This window comes from Quercus suber, unplaced genomic scaffold (genome assembly GCF_002906115.3).
Source record: "Quercus suber isolate HL8 unplaced genomic scaffold, Cork oak 2.0 scaffold_851, whole genome shotgun sequence".
Classification (NCBI taxonomy): domain Eukaryota; kingdom Viridiplantae; phylum Streptophyta; class Magnoliopsida; order Fagales; family Fagaceae; genus Quercus; species Quercus suber.
Window position 1 is genome coordinate 21,821 of NW_027070281.1, and position 24,291 is coordinate 46,111.

At 33.1% G+C, this 24,291-nt stretch overlaps 2 protein-coding genes across 3 annotated transcripts; both read right to left on the bottom strand.

Annotated features, from left to right (window-relative positions):
- Positions 1-6,963: 6,963 nt before the first annotated feature.
- Positions 6,964-7,982, bottom strand: LOC112022521 (NDR1/HIN1-like protein 26). The gene has a single exon (XM_024055134.2). The coding sequence runs from the start codon at positions 7,895-7,897 to the stop codon at positions 7,259-7,261; it is 639 nt and encodes a 212-aa protein (XP_023910902.1). The 5' UTR covers positions 7,898-7,982; the 3' UTR covers positions 6,964-7,258.
- A 5,381-nt stretch (positions 7,983-13,363) lies between these two features.
- LOC136065112 (two-component response regulator-like APRR5) lies at positions 13,364-17,623 on the bottom strand. Of its 2 annotated transcripts, none has more exons than XM_065767819.1 (8): positions 17,189-17,623; positions 16,269-16,430; positions 16,006-16,136; positions 15,755-15,910; positions 15,380-15,551; positions 14,981-15,296; positions 13,914-14,664; positions 13,364-13,808 (listed from the first exon to the last, which is right to left on the bottom strand). In XM_065767819.1, exons 1-8 carry the CDS (start codon positions 17,475-17,477, stop codon positions 13,686-13,688), a joined length of 2,100 nt encoding a protein of 699 aa, XP_065623891.1. In that variant the 5' UTR covers positions 17,478-17,623; the 3' UTR covers positions 13,364-13,685. The 2 variants fall into 2 exon arrangements, with proteins under 2 accessions (XP_065623891.1, XP_065623890.1); XM_065767818.1 differs by having other exon boundaries at positions 14,981-15,302; positions 17,189-17,622.
- Positions 17,624-24,291: the final 6,668 nt, after the last annotated feature.

Genomic DNA, 24,291 nt, shown 5'->3' on the forward strand with positions numbered 1-24,291 from the left:
GTTGACCTTTGAAAGTCAAATTAGCTTCAAGACTGATGTTTGATGATGACAGAAGTGACCTCTGTGGAATAAAGTTGGAACATGAAATTTCATGTGTTTCTTAAATGTACAGTACCACTGCAAGAATTGGTCTGGTTTGGCATTAGATGGGGTCTAAACTTGCAGCAATTTCAGGTGGAATCAAGTCTTAAACCGATTAGATTGGTAGTGGGTCCTCCTACTGATCTAATTAGAGGTACTATTTCAATTGATTAGTTCACTATAATGGCAGTTGTGATTTTTTATATTCTTTGAAAAGCTTGGAATGTTGTTGTATTTGGCAATGAACATAGAGATCTACGTATCTTGCCAAGAAGAGTCCAAATGATTTATGCTGAATATTAAAAGCAAACTGAGAAGACAATGCCCACTAGTGCAAATAGGTTAAGTTGAACTTGGATGCGGCTAGAAACAAAAGGGAAACTTGTTTGGCAATTATGGCAAGAAATTCTAGAGGCAAGAAGGATCTCTTACATCTGCTAGTCTAGCAAGAAATGCTTGTCTAGTTGTGACTTGTGAGATGGGCAATGACGGTACTTTGAATAATAAATTCTCGCAATTTACAATAGAAATTCTCTCACATCTGCCCATATATTGTTAGCCACACTTCTCTGTCCAATCTTTGTTGAACATTTGCACCATGCATATGGATAACCTCAAATCCCAAATCAGCTATATGATAGCAGTTTAAGGCATTTTTTTTAAAGGCTTCCATCTGCCATACCTGGTCTGTGTTAAAATTGACTCAGCAATTTTAAACAGGTAAGAGTGTTTTAGTAGAGTGGTCAATAAGTGCCGAGGTCCACTATAATTACTGTATAATTTCTCCTATGTTAGCATCATATTTTCTCATCTACACAATCTCTCATTAAAATCAGAAATCTCAAAAAAAAAAAATTGAACTTGGATGCGGCTAGAAACAAAAGGGAAACTTGTTTGGCAATTATGGCAAGAAATTCTAGAGGCAAGAAGGATCTCTTACATCTGCTAGTCTAGCAAGAAATGCTTGTCTAGTTGTGACTTGTGAGATGGGCAATGACGGTACTTTGAATAATAAATTCTCGCAATTTACAATAGAAATTCTCTCACATCTGCCCATATATTGTTAGCCACACTTCTCTGTCCAATCTTTGTTGAACATTTGCACCATGCATATGGATAACCTCAAATCCCAAATCAGCTATATGATAGCAGTTTAAGGCATTTTTTTAAAGGCTTCCATCAGCCATACCTGGTCTGTGTTAAAATTGACTCAGCAATTTTAAACAGGTAAGAGTGTTTTAGTAGAGTGGTCAATAAGTGACGAGGTCCACTATAATTACTGTATAATTTCTCCCATGTTAGCATCATATTTTCTCATCTACACAATCTCTCATTAAAATCAGAAATCTCAACTAAAAAAAAACAAAAAAAAATCCCTATAACAAGCCATGGTTGAGGTTCATTCCTGGAAAGATGTTAAGGGGCTAGAGAAATGGCCAAGACTACTCCCTTCTTGCCTTTTCTGAGTGCTCATAAAACTCCATTAGGATCCAATGGCTATCCGCCAACCATTTCTTGCACCATAGCATCAATGCGGTGCCTTGAATAGGTTTGGATTGAGATTTGAATATATATGTTTCCACGGTAAAGCTAAATCATCATGCTTTACCCGTCCCCTCAGCTCAGAATGCATTTGATCAGTCTAGCTTTGCTTCTAAGCCTTTCCACAACATAATTGTTTAATTTTGTCTCAATTCAGGAAATAGACAATGTGAGCATTCCCCCAATAAATCGTGAATGGCATCAACTGTCCATGATGGTTCTCAATCCCTCAGCAATTCCAATTTAAGATTTTCAATGTTCACATCAGGCCTGGTAACAAGCTTTATCAACTGGGCCTAAATACTGCCCAAAATGGCCCGTAATGTTCACAGATTTTTGTTGCCTTTGTAACCCCCAAAAAAAAAAAAAAAAAAGGCTTTGTAAACTCGGCCTAAAATAGTGCTTTCTGTTGCCTTGTAACCCTTGCAGATTCTTTGGTGTCGGTTTTTATTTTTTTTTTGTTTCTTGGGTTTTACTGGTTAAGGGTTAAGGCATTCATTAGTAAGCCATTTCATGGAAAACTGAATAAGCTACTAACTTTTTTCACAACTTTTTGAAATTCTCATAAAAATGTTTCTAAAATTGATACTTAATGTCTGTTCTTAAATGGAAAACTGAATAAGTTTACTAACCTGACCTCTGTTTTTCCCTTCAAAATAATCCAACTTTTAGGTTTATATATATATATATATAATAAAATAGGAAAATAATCTTGTATTATCTTTCCCTATTCATCCAAACACATCTAGAGAAATATTTTCTTTCTCATTTCCTTATTATTTTCTCCTCTTCTTTCTTTCGTTCTCTCAAAAATGGAGTATAATAGAGTTGGTTGGAAATATGAAACTTGGTTTCAAATCTTTTAGAGTTTTTAGGGTACTCTACTAATAGATTTCTTTAAATCCTAACTATTCTTTTTATAATTTAAGGGTTTAGATTTTGTCTAATCAGTATTCCACTAATAATACTCTTAAAATAATAAAATGATGTTGCAAACAAAATATAAAAGAGTATTGTTAGTGGATTACTAACATCACATAATTTAAATCATTAAATCATAAAAAAATTATTAAAATTTTAAAAAAATTATTTATAAAATGCTCTAAGAATCCCAGAGTAGCTAAATCCGTTCTAGTGACTACCACGTTAGTTTTTCGCATAAATCTGGCCTTTACACTTATTATTCTCTTTTGATTGGATTGGTGCCTTACAATTATTCTTATTCCTGGATAAGACGTATCGGCATCAACAAGCAAATGTTGGGTCATGTGTCAATAGAACAAAGTCACAACATTGGTAAAAGCAAAAGTGCAAAACCCTATCAGTACATTTAAGACGTGGACATTTGTGTGAAGTTGATCAATAGTCATATTTAGAATATGAACAGGGGCATGACCATGAGTTTTTTACTCGAAGGGACTGAGTTATAGTATTTCTATAAAATTATCAACGTTAATATATCCATAAATTGTCTAGTTCATCATAGTCATACAAAATATCCAAAAAAGAATATTTTGCATCAAAATTATATCTAATATGAGTCTTTCATAGAATAAAATCAGTCTATTATCATTAAATTATAAATTCTGAATTTGAGGAGACTTGTGTCTTTTTGCTATGTATGTTATGGAGAAAACTTAAAATTTTGGGGGTCATGGCCCCCGCAAGGAGCAAGGTGGCTCCGCCTGTGAATATGAAAAAAAATCTTAAAGGGTTTGTGTTGAATCTGTTGATAGAAAAAACGTGATTTCTTCATGAAGTTGTTTATTTCATGTTTGTATTAATTCTACTATGTACAAAATTACATCAATAGGTCTTTAAAACAATAGAAATTTGAATTAAATTAAATTCCTTAAAATCATAAACTTCACTTCTTTATTTGCTTGAAACTTTTATTGTGATTGAGTAAATTCTTTGGTCTAGGGCTGAAATCTTCTTACGATATTACAATAAAGTTAGTGTTTTTCCCTATTCTCTTCATTCCTGGTCAAATTCAAGTTTAAAGTTGAGTGGACGTTTAGGTCTATTGGTGAACCACCTGCTGCATATATGGGATATCACAATCAACCATTCAAACTTAACTTTTTACTATTTTTGATCCTCTGTAGATTGGTCAATTATTTCTGTTCACTCAGAGAGAGAGAGAGAGAGAGAGAGAGAGATAAAGGAACAAAAAAGTGTCTTTTTGAAAAGGCATTATTAGCTTTATCAAAGGGTGCGTATATACGGCGCCTGATGAATGATGATGATGATCCATTACCTATTGGTCATTGGACAAAGTAATTAAAAACAATTATCAGATCAGAAGTTTTAAAACAATTTCTGGTCACTGTTGATAATTTTTTTTTTTTTTTATATATATAGGATGATTTATGGAATTTTTTAGTTAAATAAGAAACTATTGACGAATATTCTAAGGTATTGGTTTATAACTATTTTTTATTTTTAAAAAAATCAATTAATTGTTTTGAATAGAACTTAACCGAACCCAAAGCAATAGGTCTTTTTGAATACTTTACCAAAATTTTCAAATCCTCTTCTATGTTTGTGTGTTGTGGTGACAAAACGATGCCCTAGCAAAACTATTTTTGAAGTCATGTAATGCAGAATAGTTTGATGTTTTGCCTAAGCTCTTGAACATTCACATAATCTACCAAAAATAAAACATTAAGTTAACACTTTCTTCATCATCAAATGTTGGTAACTGGTGTAGTAATAATAAAGAATATCATCGATACATTATTTTCCGACTCTTGATTCATTGCTTGCTTAAGTGCAACATATACTAGCAGAGAAGTTGCAGTTTTTATAATATACATGGCTTGAAATCTTCCTGTAACTCAAATATAATGCTTTAGCTATCTAACTTTATTGTACTTTTATTAAATCATGTTGTGGACCAAACATAATTGAAGTTAGTTTTAGAATAAATAGGGATTACTTGTCTTACTAGGAGTCTAGGACATTGTTTTTGACTAGTTGTTTGTGCTGGATATTTTCTTGTACATGTTAGTGCGATTTGGGGCCAGAAGAAAGTGTGATATGATTGTTGTGAATGTGATAGCGGGGTCCAAAACTTTTGGGAACCTCTCTGCATCGTGGAATGAACTCCACAAGCTTCTAGTTTATGATTCATAATAAATTAATCTCCACGTAAAGATTAATTACAATATTCTCACTTAATTAGAGCTGTAAATATATCCATCCAGTTAAAACCGAGTATTAAAAATCCAAAAGTGTTCTTTTCTCTTTATTTCTGTGAGCCGAACTAGAATCTATTAACAAATTAAATTATATATTTAAGTTTTTTTTTTTTTTTTTGGATGAATTAGCTCAGGCTTATTTATTAGATATTTGATCAATTTATTATTTTTCTTATGTATAGAAAACATTACAACAATTTTGTTTTTTTTTTTTTATTCACAAATCTACGTTGATAATTAATGACTAAATTATAGTTCAAATTATATTATTTGAATTATTAGATAGAATATTTTTTGTCTATATGGACTTATAAAAATTAGATTCATCAACCTTATATAACTTGCACTACATAATTGATTATTAATATTATTAGTAGATTTCAAGTATTATTCAATATCTTAAAACTAACATATAAACTTACAAAATTTACTTCAAATCTATATATATATATATATATTGAGTTAATACTTGTGAGTTTGCTCATATATCATTATATTTGAGTTTAACTTATTTAATAGTTAAGCCTAAAATAGGACAATTTGGCTCATTTGCTAAATCGAGTCCAACTCGGTTTATTTGCAACCCAGCATTTCATTAGCAGCTTAATTTTATTGTGTTCTTGTTGAATTTTTCAACTAACTTGAGTTTGTTGCGTAGCGACGTATCAGGTAGAAAATCACTACCTTTTGAAATCCTCAAAAAGTTGTGTTACTTTTGAAATTTGTGGCAAATATTTTTTCACCCATCTTAAATTTCCCTTTTTGATTCCCCAAAAGTGGATGATAATAGCGAAGTGCATGTTGTTCGTATCTGAACATATGGCTTCACAACAAGTTCGGTTGTTGGCACTTTTGACTGACGATTAAGTTAAATTTTCTAATCCGAGACCAATAATATAAAATCTAGAACTTATCAAGCTAGAGTGATATTCATATATTTGTTGCCAACACCTTATTATTGCTCATTTTTCTTGTATTATGCATGAGTTTAGATTTAAAAATTTTAAAAAATTGTTACAAGAAACAAGAAGAGAATAGATTTAAACTATAATTCTTTTTATAGAAGGAGCAAATCAACACCACTAAGTTATAAAACTTAAACTTTTACGTATATCTTCGTTTTATCCCAAATTGTGAATTGATTCCTTTAGTATTTTAATAAGTATATGTTAGATATATTATGGTCTAAATGGCCCAATCCAATTGTTGGCTCATGTACTTGTAGAACAAACATATTAACTTTAAGTTAGTCTATGGCTAGCGTAGAGTTAGTAAAGCATTCTCTAATATATAAATTCTACCTTATAGTCATTGTAATACAAGTGTTTAATATAATATATAGCCATCGAATGCATTTTCAAGGTGGACATATATAACCCGTTAGCCCAAACCACATAAATTTTTGTATGTTTTTGTTCATCATTCAATTATCACACATAATCACACAACAATTTTCACATGGTATCAAAGCCAGGTAGAATACATGAATTAACCACTGCCAATGTTGCTTATTGCAATGGACAGGAATAATTAACTCTAATAAGAAATTCTTTTTTCTTTTTTTCTTTTTTTGAATACTGATGAGTATAATGGAATCAGAAGCATGTCTCCAATGTCTGGAAAATGAACATTCCAATTCTTAGAATGAATTTTTCCAGTATATTCGATTCAATATTCACCAATTCTGTCACTTGGGTATGGTTCAAAAGCGGGTAATTAAAAAGAAAAAAGATTCAAGACCTGATGGAACATAATATAGAGATTCAGAATTTGTGGCCATGCATGGGGGCCATGTATTCCACTAAGCATTAAAGGTGTGAGGGATTGACATGTAATTTTGAGATTCCTTAGCCAAGGAAGCAAACAAATTTTCCTCTCTTGTTAACTCTTTTTCAACTTGGAAATTGGAATCTCCCCCATCACCAATTCTATCTCTCAGTCTCTTTAATTTTCTTCTGCCATGATCAACATGTAAAGAAGCAAAGGTGAAACAATATGTCCCATCCTTCCGCTCTCAAAATCCCACTTAGAAATAAATAAATAAAAAGTTAAAAACCCTCCTTTTCTCTAATTGCCCATCCCACATGCAAAGCAAAAAAAAAAATCAGACTGATAGAAAAAGAAGATAAAGATGACATTTTTACAACACAAAGCAAGCTTTTCATTCTTTCAATCTTCTTTATAATCATAATTGATATATATACAACGTTTAATTACAACCATCAAATACATTATGACTTATGATAGTGCTATAGTGGTAATAGTATACTCTTTTTTTGATAGTTTAATACCTACCACTCTCACTGGTAGATATCAATTTAGCATTCCCAAATGCATAAACAGAAGCTAATTAAATATATATATATATATATATAAAAACCAAAAATGTAAACAACTCACTAGAGGGTAATAATTAATCATGTTAGTGAATTTCATATGGTAGTAGAACACTGAGTCCCTTGCTTTGAAGTCAGTGGACCTGTTGGTATAGCTGGTCCAAAAGCCATAATTGCAACACAATTGACATTAAAACGGTACTTCCCAGAAACCCAAGTTCCAACTTTCCAGCGAAGCTTGCCAATCACTTTGAGGTTCAGAACTAGTCTGCCTGCTGTTTGATCACGTCCAACTTCATAACCAAAAGATTGAGCCACAGGCAAGCCAGTTCCAACCAAAGAAGCTGATAAGAGATTACTATCTTCATGGTCTTGGTAGAATGGTGGAAGAGAGGTATAGGTTGTTATCTGTTGTCCTTTGTAAGCGGCATAAACTTGTAGCTCATCATAGTAAATGCCAACTTTTTGATTTGGGTTCTTTGCAAAGAGAGAGAGTTGGATAGAGGAGTTGAGAAGGTGAGAGCCTGATGAGAGGTTTAGCTGGTAGACGTTAGTTTCTTTGAGGGAAAAGTCAGGCTTTGAGGGGCGTAAGATGAGCCAAATGAGTAAAATGAATGAGAGAAAAGGGAAGACAAACGCAGATAAGAAGTAGAAGAGCTTCTTGTAGCGAAATTTGCCTAAGTTCAGTTCTTTCTTTGCGCAGTGTTTGGGAGACTCTATGAAGTATTGAGACATTTGCGGTAAGGAGCACGAGAGAGAGAGAGAGAGAGAGAGAGAGAGAGATAGGGGAGTTTGACAAGGCTAAGGAACAGAGGTGTTGAGTTTATAACTTTATATACAAAGTAGGATCAGTAAAGCAACACATTTATTCATACACAACTTCTTTTTTTTATTGCTGAATATTCATACACAGTTTCACCACTTGTCAAAAGAAAAGGCAAGCTATGATTATTGTTGCGGAAAATTTCAGTCGGACGTATGAAAAGTACGTTAGATTAATTCATAAAGAGAAAGTATGGCCACAATTTTTGTGCTATAATTTTGATGTGATCAATTTTAAATAGTGAAAAAAAAATTTATAGTTCACATAAAAGTAATTTTACTACCGGTACTTGTTGTTAATAACAAAAGTTGTAACAAATGGTGTGATCTTAAAAGAAGTGATTAGCAAAATTTCAACAAGACGCCAGCCGGTAAGAAAATAAGTGAGAAGTGTATCTCCATAACGTATCTTTGGGTATTGCAAAAAGCAACAATAATTTTGCTCTATCAGCTTTTGACTAGCAGCTACTCCTTGTGGTGGTGAAAGGTGGTTGTATAAGATATTTCCTTATAGACTTTCTGGAATTCACTCTTAAACTTATGGCCCAAAAGATATAGGTAAAGTACATTTATAGATTAATCATGCACCCAAGCCATGAGTTTATATATTAATCATGCACCCGAGCAAAGTGTTAAAACTTAGGGCAGTAAAGTACATTCATAGACTAATCATGCATCTGAGCCATGTTTTCAATAGATTGCCTTTGGCCCTTGATAATGTTGTATGCTTCCCTGGCCTTTCTTCTGGGGTTAAGACAAAAGAACTACAGTGGGGGCACTAGTGCATTATACAATGAAAGATTGAGGAGGAAGCTTGGGTGGGACAAGCCAAGTCCTTTTCCAAAAAGCAAAAGCAAGTGCAATTGCCATGCACATACATTTTCATGATTTTGTTAACAAAGGTTCATACTGTTGAATTGTTTGGACAGTAAAAGACATGACACAAATTTGAATCGGAAACACTTTGATGGATTTCCTAAGCTTTATTTATTTTTTGGGTTACTTTTCATTTTCACTTATATGGTAGATTATGAGATGGGTTGGACTACTATGAAAAGCAAAAGATATACTGCTTGTGGTTGTGGCAACCTATCGTTTCTGCTTGCACTTTTGTACACATAAAGATGCAAAGCTTGTTTGATAGGAAACTCGTGTAGTCATGTGCAAGCCTAAGGGTTTTTTTTTTAGTTGAGATTGAGAGGATTTGAACCCAAAATATTTTTATTGAAAACACGATGTGTAAACTAATTGAATTACAGCGCTGTTGACATATGCAAATTTAAGTTTATTTATTTGTTTCTTGTGAAAAAAAAGTCTTTTTGCCCGAAGAAAAAAAAAAAAAAAGTTGGTATAGTTTGTTTAAAGACAGTGTGATATATAGTTACCCAAGTTATTAGAATCATGTTCATAATTTGAAATCTAAAATGGTTTTACCCGCACATAGATACCCAAATGCCTTTGTGGCTAAATTGGCCTCTTTTTTTAGGATATTGAAATGTCCTCATCTTTAGTCATTTTTCTCTATATATTGTGATAATTAGTTTCAGAGTGCAATTCAAATCGCACACAATAAAGTATTTTGTGAGCATACTAAACACATTATAATCGATTGTCATATTATTTGTCACCATCTTCTTCATAGCTAAGATCCATTTCTATACATTAATCTTGTATCCAAACCTAATTTGGGTTCCTATAACCGATCATGAGTTTGAGAGGGCCATTAGCTAGACAGCTCTTCTCTTTTTTCTTTTTTTGTTAAAAATAACATTCAACAATTCTTACATTGCATGTTAATAAATTCATGCTCCTTATATGATTACAAAGAAGATTGAAAGAATGAAAAGATTGCTTTGTATTGTAAAAAATGTCATCTTTATCTTCTTTTTCTCCATTTTCAAACAGAGAGATTTGATCTTCTACACTGTGTTTCATGATAAACAAATAGAATCGCTTCAGCTCATGTGCCGTCTATATAGATATAGTACTTCTTGTGTTTCATAAGCTGTATCTCACACATTTTAAGCTAACTTTCTACCTCGGAATGATGGAGCCAAGGACAAGGAGCATCGTGAAAAAAGCATGTTATATGCATGGTTCTGCTGGAACCTCGAAAGTAGTACACATGGTAAAAACATGTGGGGACGACCATCATTCGTTGGATCCATCCCAAAGGCTTCCTACATAAATTTTCAACATCATATTGATTCATGAATATGCATGCACTAATAGTCTAATAGTAATACTATCCATATGCTATGTTTGAAAGTATGCTCTACAAGTTTCATTGATATACTCATTTCAAATATATGATACTCTAGAAATATATATATATATATATAATTACGATGGAAAGTAATGGATACGGGGATATCTTTCTTTCCTCAGCCAGAATCAGAGGTGGGAATACACCTTTGGAATAATTTTTAAACGATAAAAAGTCTTTCAAAAGAGCCATAGGAGAGAGGGTAGCCAATACCAATAGAGATGGTGCATAATGCATTGGTCTAGGCCAGGCTAGTGGCATCTCTCTTTTTTTTCTTTTCCCACGTTGTTTTATTTTTGATAAACTCTCTCCAGATTAACAGAGTTTGTATTAAAAATTGATTATGAATTAAAATACCTTATATTAGCAGTCCATGAAAAGCAGAAATAGTTGTTCTTGGACTGGTGGGGTGTCTTGTGTCTACAATTTCTTGAACTGTGCACAAGATTTCAAAAAGGAGAAAGTCTATGGAGAATCTATAGCTGAATTTTTAGAAGCCCCTAGGATCAGCCTAATTTATGTCTTGGTCTTAAAGTATTATTATATGTAGTTGTTGCTTTTAAAGTTAAGAAAAGGGCAAAATGACAGAAGAGTGTTAGTTGACAAATGTCCCTCAACCTGGGCCATATTTGATATACAACAATGGTTACAAGCCAATACTATAAATATAAAAAATATTACAATTTTTTTTTTTTTATAATCTATTGATGTAATATACAACATCATTTTGCATAAAATTTGCAATTAACATTATTTTATTATGTATAAATCATACTTTTTCAAAGGTTTTATTAACTTATACTATATAAAAAACTTGACAGGTTTTTTTAATTTTTCATAAAAGGTTTTTAAAAATAAATGATTATTGCTGGACTCATTTTTTTTATATGACATAATTATCACATCAGTGTTTGACATCACAGTGGCTCAGTGCCATTTGATCTGCCACTTGTAAAATCCATTGTTGGTGGACGGACTCTTGGTTTATCACCAGGGACCCATCCTAATTAGGATCTTCAAGAGAATATTTTTGAGTGTGGTAGGCAGAGAAGTTTGAAATTATGAGAGTTATTTTTGCTTTTGAAAAACCTTTTGATCAACTATTGGCTATTATTGAGGCCTTTAATCAAGAGAAAGATAGATAGATGACCCCAACAAACATATCTTTCCTTGTTAGAAATAAGCCCAATAAAGGCCCATAATGTCTTTGATTGTAGCACGAAGAAAAAGATATTGGGCTTTTGATTTTTCATTGATTTTTAAGCATTTGGGGATGAAATGACCCCGGTCCTACCACATCACATTCAGCCAATCTGGGCTTTTAATTTGTTGTTTCACTTTCAATGAGACTATGGCAACTTGATCAATCATAAGATAACAGAGCATAAGATAACAGGCTAACAGCAATCATGATGAGTGGAGGTGTCACAATTTCGCAAATTGGTGTCACTTTCTTTTTGGTTAGCAACGGTATGATAAAAATTAATGGGGTTTGGAACTTAGGGTGCAAGGTGTGAATGAAATGACCAAAGTGATTTGTAGTTTATTAATGGGGGTGCCAAACTAATCCGGTGTTTTTACTGGACCAAAATTCTCCATGTTTAAAATTCATAATAAGAAATATACAAGTAACTGTTAGTTCAAATTTCTTGATATTAATATCCTCAAATCTAAATACAACCATACAACCTTAATAAGATTAAATTTTAACACCAAACATTTGTATACTTATATAAAATGACAAAAATTTCCTCCAAACTAGTTTGGATGAATCTCTTCTAATTCCTAGTTTGAAGCTATTGTGGGACAATTCATAAAACCATAAACATGTTAAATTTACAAGGTGCGTTAATTTATTTAAATAAGTGGTTTGATTCCCAATAGAATTGAGATGTCTTTGCTTTGTTGGACAAACCACAGTTTTTTCCATAAATTTGGAGGGCTTCAAGAGGCCTTTATGATGGGCACAGTGTTATGCAGACTTAGCTTGGTTGGGAAATTATAAGGTGATATAATAACACTTAGATTTAGCTACGAAAGAAAAAATGCTTTCTTGAAAAGTTAAAAAGTAGGTGGAGACATTTAATGTAATGAGTGGCAGCTTGTATTGATAAGGACAATTAAGAGAAAATAACAAAGAAATGTAAAACGAAGTCAAACTCTTAGTTCATATGTTCCAAGTTAACACATTAGCCAGGGGTTAGCACATTAACCAAAGGGATAGCTAAGCATTTTACTACTCACCAAAAATTACTTCCCTACCTACCACTTCTCCCCTTGCTGCAAACTAAAAATTGTCTATGGGCTGGGGCCATGGGTTAGAAAGATTAGATGTTAACTTAGTAGGCATGATTTTTGTTTTTTTTTTTGGGATAACCAACTTAGTAGGCATGTTGCTCTTGTTTGTGGATGGCCGTATGATATGGGTTGTGTTCTGTCACAGATTATAAGTTTTGGACTTCAAGCCTCAATGGATAATGTGCTAAAAAATTGGCAGCAACAAGTCTTTCCATATGTAAAAAAGAAAAAACATACAAAGGTGACCCAACCCATCAAAAACCGTACAAGAAAGGAATAACAAATTATTTTGAGTGACGCTGCAAATACAATAGTTTTCATATTCAATTTCATAATTGCAGAGTCGACAGATTATTATTGATTATATCATATGGACCCACCACAACTTGCCCACATAGACAATAATGAAATTTATTGTGAATGATGTTGTGACTCTATGAGCTGTTGGCGACATAAACGTTATGACGTGAGGAGTTTAATGAGTAATCAGAGCACGACTTGAGAAAGAAAATTTTTAAGAGTTGGAAGTCTGCACTATATGTGATTGCGGTCAAGAATTTATATGCCATTTCCTGTTTACTACAATCAATCTATAGATATTGATTAAAAAAAAACCTAAGTAGCAAAATGAGTTGAGACAGAACCCATGAAAGACTTTGAAAGTTACCACTCATTGAGGATGCTACTAAGCTTAGCCATTAAGGTCCCATTTGAACTCTAAGCCCATATCAGGTTTCCCTTTCAGCTTTCCTTCTTGGCAAATCCAAACATGCGTTAAAGGAGATCCTAGTTTAATGACGTCAGTGAGTAGAAGATGAATAATAACTATAGCTTCTAGTTTACACTGATTAATCTGAGAGGTTTTGAGTGAAGAAATATACATGTCAACAAATAAAGAAAGAATAAACAGGCCGCCTCTCCTACCAAGATGTATAGAAATTACAATGATATAATACAGCGGATAGAGGATTATAAGAACCAACATCCAAAGAGAATATATATATATATATATACACATATATAGTAGTGTTAGAAAGCATCTTGGTCCTTGTAGTTGTTTCCTCTTTGTTTCTCAAGCATCGATAACAGGAAAGGCAGAAATATTGCCAATCATTTCAATTGTCTGAAACTCAATATCTAACCATAGTAGGAATTGCCATCAATTTCGGAAGCTGATGGATCAATGTGCACTTGTCGAACAAACTGACCTTTTACTCTGGGACGCTGCTCTGCAAGTTTTTTTCTGCTCTCATACCGTACCTGTTGAGTTTTATATTTGGCATTAATAAATGGTAGTATACAGGAAAACTTCTCTAGAATATGCATAGGAAAAGAATCATAATGATGATGACAATGATAAGTTACCTTCTTCTCATAGCATCTTTCTTTCCGCTTCAAGCGAAACTTGGCTAAAGCTGCCTCTCTTTGGATGGATCGGTGTGAACTTCCATTTTGAGGATAGAAACCTTCTTCATTCTTGCTCTCGGGAGCAGGCCCCACAAAAGCAACTTGATCAACATTGCTGTTACTTCCACAAGCACTTCCGTACCCGATGCTATTATGATGACCTACACCACCATTACAGAAACTACTACTTGCACTCTGATCAGTCGCTGAAGATACATGCCCTTGGTCCTCCAAAGGATCCAATTTGTGTTCCTGCTTGTACACATTCTGGTTTGCAGCATCATTTGTATTTTGACCATGTGGGTCATACTGCTGCTCAAAATTATTATTTTGTATATTCATTTGAAACGAGGGTTCCTGCTGTGGGACTGAATTTGGACTGGGCATTGGTGATGAACCAGATTGTGTACAAAACATTGGAGGTAGAACAGAACCAAAACCCGTGTATAGATTATTAACTCTTATACCTTTCACTGGAATTGGCACAGGAAATACTCTCTGTTGAGAGCATGAAGTTGCAACTTCAGATTCTTTAGAATGACCGGCAGCTAGAGAGATAGTACTTCTTTGTGTGATACCACGATTATCAGAGCTACAAGAAGTAAAGGTATTGGATAACATTTGTTCAGAATTTGTTCCATATTCTTTCTGATGATTACAAGCATTGGCAGTTTTTGTTTGTGGAGGTTGTAATGCCCTGTTAGTGTACCTGCAAGGATTGAACTTTTAGTACATAAACCCAGTCACAGAAAAGCTTTAAATTTTTAGTTAGAAAATTCTGTAATCCCTAACACCCTCCTCCCCCCCCCCCCCTCAACTTAAACATAACCAACATGCTTCTTGTGTTTGGGCTTATTAGATTCAACCATTTTATTTTAAGATAGATTGATGAAATAAGGCAAGGTATGCAGTCAAACAGCAACAAGTCTAATTAATTAACAGAATTATACCAATTCAATAAATTCTGAAAGAAACTGGGGATAACCAACAAGTAATGAAGTATAAACAAGGAAACTTAAACTCACCTCGTAAAGGCTGAGGCGTTAGAAGTCCCAAGGGTACGCCTTTCTTCAGTATATGAATTACAAAAGCCACTGAAATGAGATCTTCTCAACGAAAGATCCAATTGTGGCAAAGAATCACACTTGCTTATGCCTTCACTGCAGCAGTTTGGATGGTTATGGAATGATCCAATCAAATCAATGGCTTTTCTAGAAGAGTTGACGAGGACATAATTATTGTCAAAATCCTCATTAGTGGTAATAGCATCCCTATTTTGACTTTCTGGTCTTATGTCCTTGCCAAGAGGAGTTGTGTTATCATCCTTGCAGTTATCCACCTCTGATCCTAGACATGTTCAAGTTAGACGCTTCCTTACTAAATAGAACATATAAGATGATGCAAAGCTAGATAGAAATGTTTACCTTCTGCTTCACTCCCATGCATAAGAAATTTCTGGCCAAAATTCAAATATTCTTCTTTGTTTTGCAATATTATGTCACTTGGAAACAATTTGCCCCATTTTGACTGAGAGAATTCCTGCATGTTTTCCACAGGGACACTTTCAGCTTCCAACTCTGGCTTCGTGCAAGAGCTCTGCAAGAGACAGCAAACATGCAGCCTCTATATGAAACTTCATGTATCCAGCCTAATGTGAAAGGAAATTTCTTAAAACCATAATTGGCCTCATTTAACATAGGTTCATATCCCCTGGATACACGCATCAAGAATTTATTGCAATAAAACTGATTAGTCAATGAACGATGCGAATTAATTTATGGTCTATCAGAAACACTAACCTGTTCATCACTCCCTTTTTCAATTTGTTCAGTATTTCTCTGAATACAAGCCATCCGACCATTCGAATGGTTACTGGCAGCATTGTTTTCAGAAATGGCCTCTAGCTGTTGTTGTGCAACGCTCTCATCTTGGGGATCATTTATGCCAAAATTTGACTGATAGATCAATAGGAACAGATCAAGACTGAGATAAGTAGCTTATACTTTCAAGACCAAAAGAAAAAATAAAAAATAAAGACAAAATTGCTTACAGATTGTTTTCTCCAAACATGCTGCCACAAATTTCTCAACTCATTTCTTCTAATAGGCTTAACAAGATAGTCAGCCGCACCTCTCAACATGCATTTATAAACCGTGCTTACTGAATCCTGTGTGGACATCACTGCAAATTAAAAGAAAAATTATTTTGACAAGTACAAAAAATAGCATATTATGAATAGTTTTTAGTTTTAATATAGCATTATATCAAATCAGCAAAGTCAAATATTCGAAGCCTTTAGTTAACAAGTATTACTTATGACTGGGATGTTTTTGCAAATCTCATGCTCCGCGATTAGCGTAAGAAGAGCAAATCCAGATATTGCTGGCAAATCCACTTCTGTCAAGATGAGGTCTATGTTATGGGGTCTTCCCTTCAGTATCTCCCAAGCTTTTAAGCCATCAGGAACAGCAGTAACTGCTCAAACAATAAACAAGACATTTCAGTTCCAAAAGCACCATGTCTACAAATTTCAGGTTTCAACCAAAACACAATAAACAGCATTTCAAGCTTGTAACAGATAATTGCAAGCCTAATAGTTACACCATTTGCCCAGGGGCTCTGTGATCCAACTCACTAGAACCCTTTACAATTAATTGCCTATCCAGAAAGTTTTCAGGTAGTATTGGTGTAGAGTAAATTCAAATGAAACACTAACCAATTAAATAAAGAGATCTGAGCAAGCCATAACATGTAAGAAGACAAGAGAGGAGGACTTAAATGGTTGAGGATCCATTCAGAAACTGTTTTCTAGTTTCAAAATTTTTGTTTTTTTGTGATGTGATTTGTTGTAAAACTTCTTATCTTTTCCTTAAAATACTTTTCTCTAAATTCTAAGTCCTTGATCCATAGGAATTAAAGCAGTTGAACATAGAAGAAAAGGCAGCTTCTCTTTGTAATTTGTAAACAAAACCAGCTAACTATGCCTAACAATAATCAAACCAACCTTACAAGATAAATACCATAACTTTCCAGCCCTTATCTAATCCCTCCAACTTGTACCCCTCAAAGCCAACTCTTTTACAATCCAATTGACACTACTCACAAAATCTTACAAAAAAAAAAAATCCAAAACCCAGTTCATTATTCAACCCAATGAAGCTAAAAATCCAACAAAACCAAGCATGCAAAGCAAGCACACACATATATAGAGAAAGAGAGAAAGAGATACAGACCTCTGTAGCTACACTTTCTAAGAAGCGCCCCTATGATCTGTCTGGTGGAATCATCAGCCTCAATCAGCAACACCCTCAACCTCATCCTCCGCAAGAAATTCTCCCACCTCACCACCCCACTTGAATTCCCACCCTTTCTCTTCCTAAGCTTCTTAGTCTTCTTCTTCATCATCTTCTTATTCTCTGCAGTCTCACTCTCTGTCTCATACTTCTCTTCCTCCGTCTCCATCTCTGTCTCACTCTCTGCTCTCAGTTCCATCTCCTCACTACTCACCACCACCTCATCCATGTCTCACAAACACACACTCTCTCTCTCTCTCTCTGAACCAAACCAACTACAAAACACAACACTGTTCGGCTAAGAAAATATCATATCCTGGCACAACACAACTAAAGCTTTGCTGAAAATATCTGAAATAGAACTCTAATAATATATTTATATTTCTACAATGGAGATAAACGGTGGAGATATTGAGTCCACTGCTCAAAGATTAATAATATCTCTAAAAAATATCTTATTTCAGTAATGGTGGGCTCCTTTTTTGCCACGTCAACTTGTACAAAGTTTCTATCTTTTAATCAAAATCCAATCGGTCATTGGGTTTTTTTTTTTTTTTTTTCTTTGTTTGTGTTTGTGTGGTTATCAGCTGAGTGGGTGGGCGGTGCCAGCAATGCAAATTTGAAGGTCAATACAAAACCAGAGGATAATTTCATAACGGGTCCCACAACAAAACTGACGATTTTGCCAAATTTATCTGCGTAACTGACTACGAGTTATAAGTAATAAAATTGTAAGTCATGTATAACTTGCCCCCAACCCATCGCTTCATAAGTAAGTTACGGTAAAGTTGTGATAATAGCATTGTTTGGGTTCTATTGTGAAAGTTGTAGAGATGGCCCACATGAGTTAGATATTTTTTTGGGTGAGTTGCCGTGGAGGAGACAGTTGATCTTAAGGACGGAATATTGACACGTGGAGGTTTGTCATAGGAAGGGTCAATACAAAACCAAAAGATATTTTCATATGGGTCCCACAACAAAACTGACAATTTTCTTATCATTTATCCACGTAGTAAGTTATAAATAGTAAAATTGTGGACCATATGTAACTCGCCCCTGTGAGTAAGTTACGGTAAAGGTGTGGTAATAGCGTTGTTTGAGTCCCATTGTGAAAATTGTAGAGATGGCTCACATGAATTAGATATATTTTGGGAACAGAAACTCTACAAATTTCTTATATATGTCTATATTGAGTGTGAATTTTAAAAATTTGACTATAAGATTGCATGTTGTTATTATATTCTTCATGCATGTAAAATTTCAAGAAGATCAAAAATCAATTGCTATTTCATCAAACAAATGTTAAAATTTCAAATTTTTATGATCTAAAATTGTGTATAAAAAATAAATTTATTGATGTAATAGTAAATAATATCCAATTTGAATGAAATTTGATATGCATGTTAAGGACACAAGAAAAATGAAATTCAATAGTTAGATTTTCAAAATTCACACAAAAAAAAAAAAGATATATGAAAAGTTTGAAAAGTTTCTCTTCAAATTAGTTTGGAGGTAAACTTTGTTCTTTTTTGGTGAGTTGCCCTAGAGGAGACAGTTGATCTCAAGGACGGAATATTGACACGTGGAGGTGTGTCATAGGTGGGGTCATCTTGTGGCTTTCATTTTGTCCAATGTTATCTACAACACTATGGACGGCTTCAACTTTGTTTGTTATTATAAGGTTTAGTCCAAAACAAAATTATTTTAAAATTTTGTGAAAAGGAAAGAAACAATTGAAAAATAAAGGAGGGATCCTCCTTAGTCAATTGAGTGTTTTTGTGAAATTTGTTTTGAGTGATGTTAACAATATTATAAATTTTATAATTGATGTGTTAATTTTAAAATAAGAATAATAATAAGTTAATTAAAATATTTATGTATTATATAATGTAAGTATTTTATAATAAATTTTTATTTTTGTTTAGCATTTCCAATTGTTTTTTTTAGTTAGGATAAATTTATTGTAAAAGATATAAAATGATCAAATCATTTATTAATAGCATTTTCTTTCCTCTTTATCTCTAAATACAAGAAAATCAAATATGTTAGGACTAAATGAAGAATTTTTTCACTCTCATTTCCCTCTTAGTTAATCTCTTTCTCTTCTTGCAAAGATAGAAAAATATCCTCCTTATTTTCTCACTTATCCAATTGATCAAGTGTGTCCTCCTTACCACAGCTCAATTGGGTGAGTTGGTACCCACAAGTGCTTGATGGAGAGGGGAGAATGGGGCCAAGGATGTAGCATATATATTATACAAATCTTTCTAACTATTTCAACCCCAAAAAAAAAAAAAAAATCTCCTCCTTGTACCTATGGATACTCGTTTATATATCTCTTTTTATATATATAGAAATTCCTCAATTTTTAGTTGTGACACAAAGGCATTGAGAAATTCCACATGTATTAGTTTTGACAAGTGAATAATATATAGCCTCTCCTTGGGTCACTCACTTGAATTTGTTTCGGCTGTAGCACTGGCCACTGGGACCCAATCCTTCCTATTTGTACCATGCTTCTTTTGATTTTTTTTTTTTTTTTTTTTTTCTGGGCTGGGTTGTTTGTACCGTGAGTCAAAATTCCTCCCAATCTTATGATGTCCAGTCCTTATCTAACTATTTGTAATGTACTTTACTATTTGTCCAAAACTACCAAACAAGAAAGCAAGGAATTTCACTAGCTGGAGCTGTATGTACTTATAATGTATTTGTATGCAACTTATTTTGCTAAAATTAAAAAATTATTGATGAAAATATTGTAGATAAAGGTAAAAGCTAATTAAAATAGTATAGTGTAACATATAAATAGTGTCAAAAAGTGCAATAGAGCCTATAAATATTAACAAAAATATTTATCCAAACGAAGACTGCGTCTATTTGGATACCTCTTACTGTTGAAAACTGAAAACTAAAAACATTGTAGGAAAATAATTTTTAAATATATGAATTGTGCCATGAGACCTAATTTTTAAGAAAAAGCTACCGAATAAAAGTACTTGTATGTCTCATTAACAGTACATGAGATTCACATAAAAAAACACTTCTACTGAAAACGCGCAAAATGCACTTCTCCAACGGAGGCTAAAAGCTCTCTTAATTCCTTCTCAGTTTGGTTTGTAAACTATACATTTAAAGAAGCAAATTTTGTTACCCGCAATGTCTATCGCAAGATAGACCCAAAGGGTTGGATTGATCCCCCATCTCTAACATCCCAGTTTCTTGTCTCTTCCTATTCGTGTTGTGTTAGTTATTTAATTATTTTCACTTTTGTGTTAATGAAACCTAGAGTCTATTTATTTTGAAACTATTTATAGGGGGAAAATAATTATTTAAAAACATATTCAATTGCCAAGCACAAATTAATTTGTACTGTGGAGAACTTAGAACTAGGTAAATTACATGTAGTTGGCCAAAATTCATCAATCTAGAAAAAGGGAGAACATGTATCAAAAAGTACTTTCACATTAGCGTTGGTGGCTTTTTCCTTTAAAAAAAAAACGTTAGTGTTGGTGGCTACCCACTTCAGCCAACCCAACCATACACCTATTTACTTCTCAATAGATATTTTCAAGAGAGACCTTTCGTGGGCTCTCCGAAAGGTGCGAATAATCACTAAACCTTTGTCGGCAGTCTTTGTGGTTACAATTCTCCCATGTTCGTTCTCAAGGAAATAAAGCAGCTTATATGTTTCTCAAAAAAAAAAAAAGTAGCTTATATTCTCGCCAAGCATGCCAAATGTATCACTACTTTTCTAGTATAGATGGAAGAAGTTCGACCATAAATCTTAGATATTATTCGAGTAAAGTAGTTTATAGTCTCTCGCTAGGCATGCCAAGTGTATCACTACTTTTCTAGTTTGAATGGAAGAAATTCCACTAAGAATTTAAGATGTTATTCAAGTAAAGTAACTTATAATCTCATTAGGCACACCAAGTGTATCACTACTTTTCTAGTTTAGATGGAAGAAGTTCCACGAGAAATTCAAAATGTTATTCGAGTAACTTGTGATATGAGAAACTTTAGAATAACACTGTTGATATGACATAATATTTTTTAAAACTATTGATATGGTCTGCTATTATTGGAATAACATCATTTTTATATTGGTCCACAACTAATACAACTTTTATATACACCAATAGCAGGAAAAATGTTGTCTTCCTAAACTAATTGAAAACTTTGTAGTGAGCTGAGTACAAATATTGAAGATGAACTATCGGTCATTACACCAAGGAAATGGCTACAAAGAGCTCAATACTACATTAATCCTATGTGCTACAAGAACTACCCTATACCTAAGATAAAAGAAGGCATGTTGGTTGCCTTGAAGTTGAAGTGTTGATCGATGTGTTAATTGTTGTACTTCATGCATAACCCTTATTCTATAGGCAAATATAGAACTTATTTTCAGCTCATAACTATCCTATCCCACAAAATAAGAGAGCAGAGTGGTAATTTCCAATTAAGTGACATGGGTCTTCAACCCTTCAATTTACTTAACTAGTGTCTTCGGATCTTATAACTATTTGACAAGTGTCTTTAACTCTTCCATGCAATAGATAAGTGTCTTTTATCCGTCCCTAGCATTACTCATCTTTTATGTGTTATAAATAATTTAAAAAAACACACGTGGCATGATTACCAAGCTAACAGAGTCTTTTAGCTGAATATTGTTAAATTCAGAGTTTTTTTGCGTTATAGGCACTGTTCCAAGTTATTTAGGAAACTGAGGAAAGATAGTAAATTTCGGCAACGGTGTTGCCGAAATTCAACATAAGTATGAGAGAGAAAGAGAAAATGTGGGAGAGAGAAAATTTTGAATTTCGGTAATCATATTACCGAAATTCCTGCTGCCCAAACTTGTTGACCGAAAACCAATTATGGCAATGCTATTGCCGAAATAGGGAAAAAAAAAATTTTGTGGCAATTGTAGCAATATCATTGCCGAAAATGGGAGGAAAAAAATAAATAAATAAAATAATGGTTGCTGAAATCTGGAGAGGAATTAAAAAAAAAAAAATGTTATGTTTTTTCCCCTCCTATTTCGGCAATGCCATTGCCACAATCCATTCCAATTTTTTTTTTTTTTCATTTTAAGAAATGATATGTGCACACAATTTTTACAATATTTTTACAACAAATTTTAAGTGGCAGGTTGTTATTGTTGGATTAAAAAAGTAATCTCAGTGTTAAATTCAAATTTGAACTAATAATAACTAATCACCTATGATTTGTTGTGAAAATATTGTAAAAATATTATGGACGTAACATTTTTTTTTAATTCCTCCCCAGATTTCGACAACCATTATTTTTTTTTTCTCCCATTTTCGGCAATGGCATTGCCACAATTGCCACAAATTTTTTTTTCCCTATTTCGGCAATGGCATTGCCACAATTGGTTATTGATCAGCTAGTTTAGGCAGCAGGAATTTCGGTAATGTGATTACCGAAATTCAAAATTTTCTCTCTCCCACTTTTTCTCTTTTTCTCTCATATTTTTGTTGAATTTCGGCAACACCGTTGCCAAAATTCACTCTCTTTTCTCAGTTCTCTAAATAACTTGGAACAGTGCCTATAATACAAATAAACTCCAAATTTAGCAATATTCCACCAAAAGAAACACATATCATATAGTTCCCAACTTAGATATGTCACCATCTATAGAATTACAGGTGACTTTTTGCCACTTGCTAAATCTCATTATAGTTCTCTCTCTCACACACACACATACACATACACAAATGGACAAAAGGAAGATTTTTTGTTTGGAACCAAATTGCGGTACTAATATATTAGTTATGAGTCAAAAAAAAATTATCACACACATACGTATAAACACACATACACACATATATAAACCTTAATATTTTAATACTAAAGTAAGCCATAATTTATGAATATATTGTATACAAAATTATCAACTTTGACATAGGTATATTCAAATGATAATTTTTAAGAGAATTTATTATCTTTTAAACTCCAATGAGTGTACAAAATTTGTTTAGTTTGATATTAGCCATGTACAAAAAACAAAATTGAGAAAACAAAAGCTACTTTGTCTCTATAACTAGTAGATCAATTGAAAAATTTTATATTTTTTAAGAGAATTATTGAACTAACCCCAATATTTGGAGAATCAGAAAATTCCTATATTTGTAGCTAAATTTTTAAAGTTTTAAATAAATATACATAAAATAAAATAAAAAATTTGGGTGTGGGTAGAGTCACTTCCACGTGCACCTTCTCATTTTCTTTCCCACTAACTTTTTTTTTTTTTTTTTTGGAGAGAAGATTCCCACTAACTCTCTGGTTTCGTCACCCACATTATTTTCCTAATTGTTCATGCTTTCATCACCGACTTTCTGCCCCACATGACTTAATTGATTTTTTTAAGGAGGAAAATTACATAAAAATTCATAATTTATACTATGTTTCAAATTAATACAAAGAATTTTGATTTTATCAATTAAAATCTCAAATTTATGAAATTGTTTCAATTTGAGACTATGTTCATCTTCATTATTCACCTCCATTCCTCAAGGCAGTAATAGAGCAAAAAGATGAAAATCATTTATTAAACTCTATGTTTATGTTTCAGTTTCAGCTTGTTCAAAATCAATTTAGAAGCTATTGAATAGCTAGAGAAGGTAGAGAGGGAGAAAGTTTTGCTTAGAGTGAGAAAGTGATTACTAGAAAATTGAAGTTGGCTACTCAGGTGCAACACAGTTTTATCAACGAATTTCCCATTTTATCCACTTTGTTACTGCCTAGATTAATAAAAATTAATCACAAGATGGACAAGTTATTCAAATTGGAACTATTCATAAGTTTTGGAAGTCAAAATTAAAAACTTGAGACACAATTTGAAATAGACTTTAAAACTTACATTTTTAGAAGCCCTTAACAAATTATATGGACTTTAACCAAATAATTAATTTTATAAATTATTATCTTCATTAATAGCATTTACCCAACCAGGCAACCATATGGTTCGACCCACGTTGTAGCTATGATCCCAATCACATCACCACCAAGTCGTACCA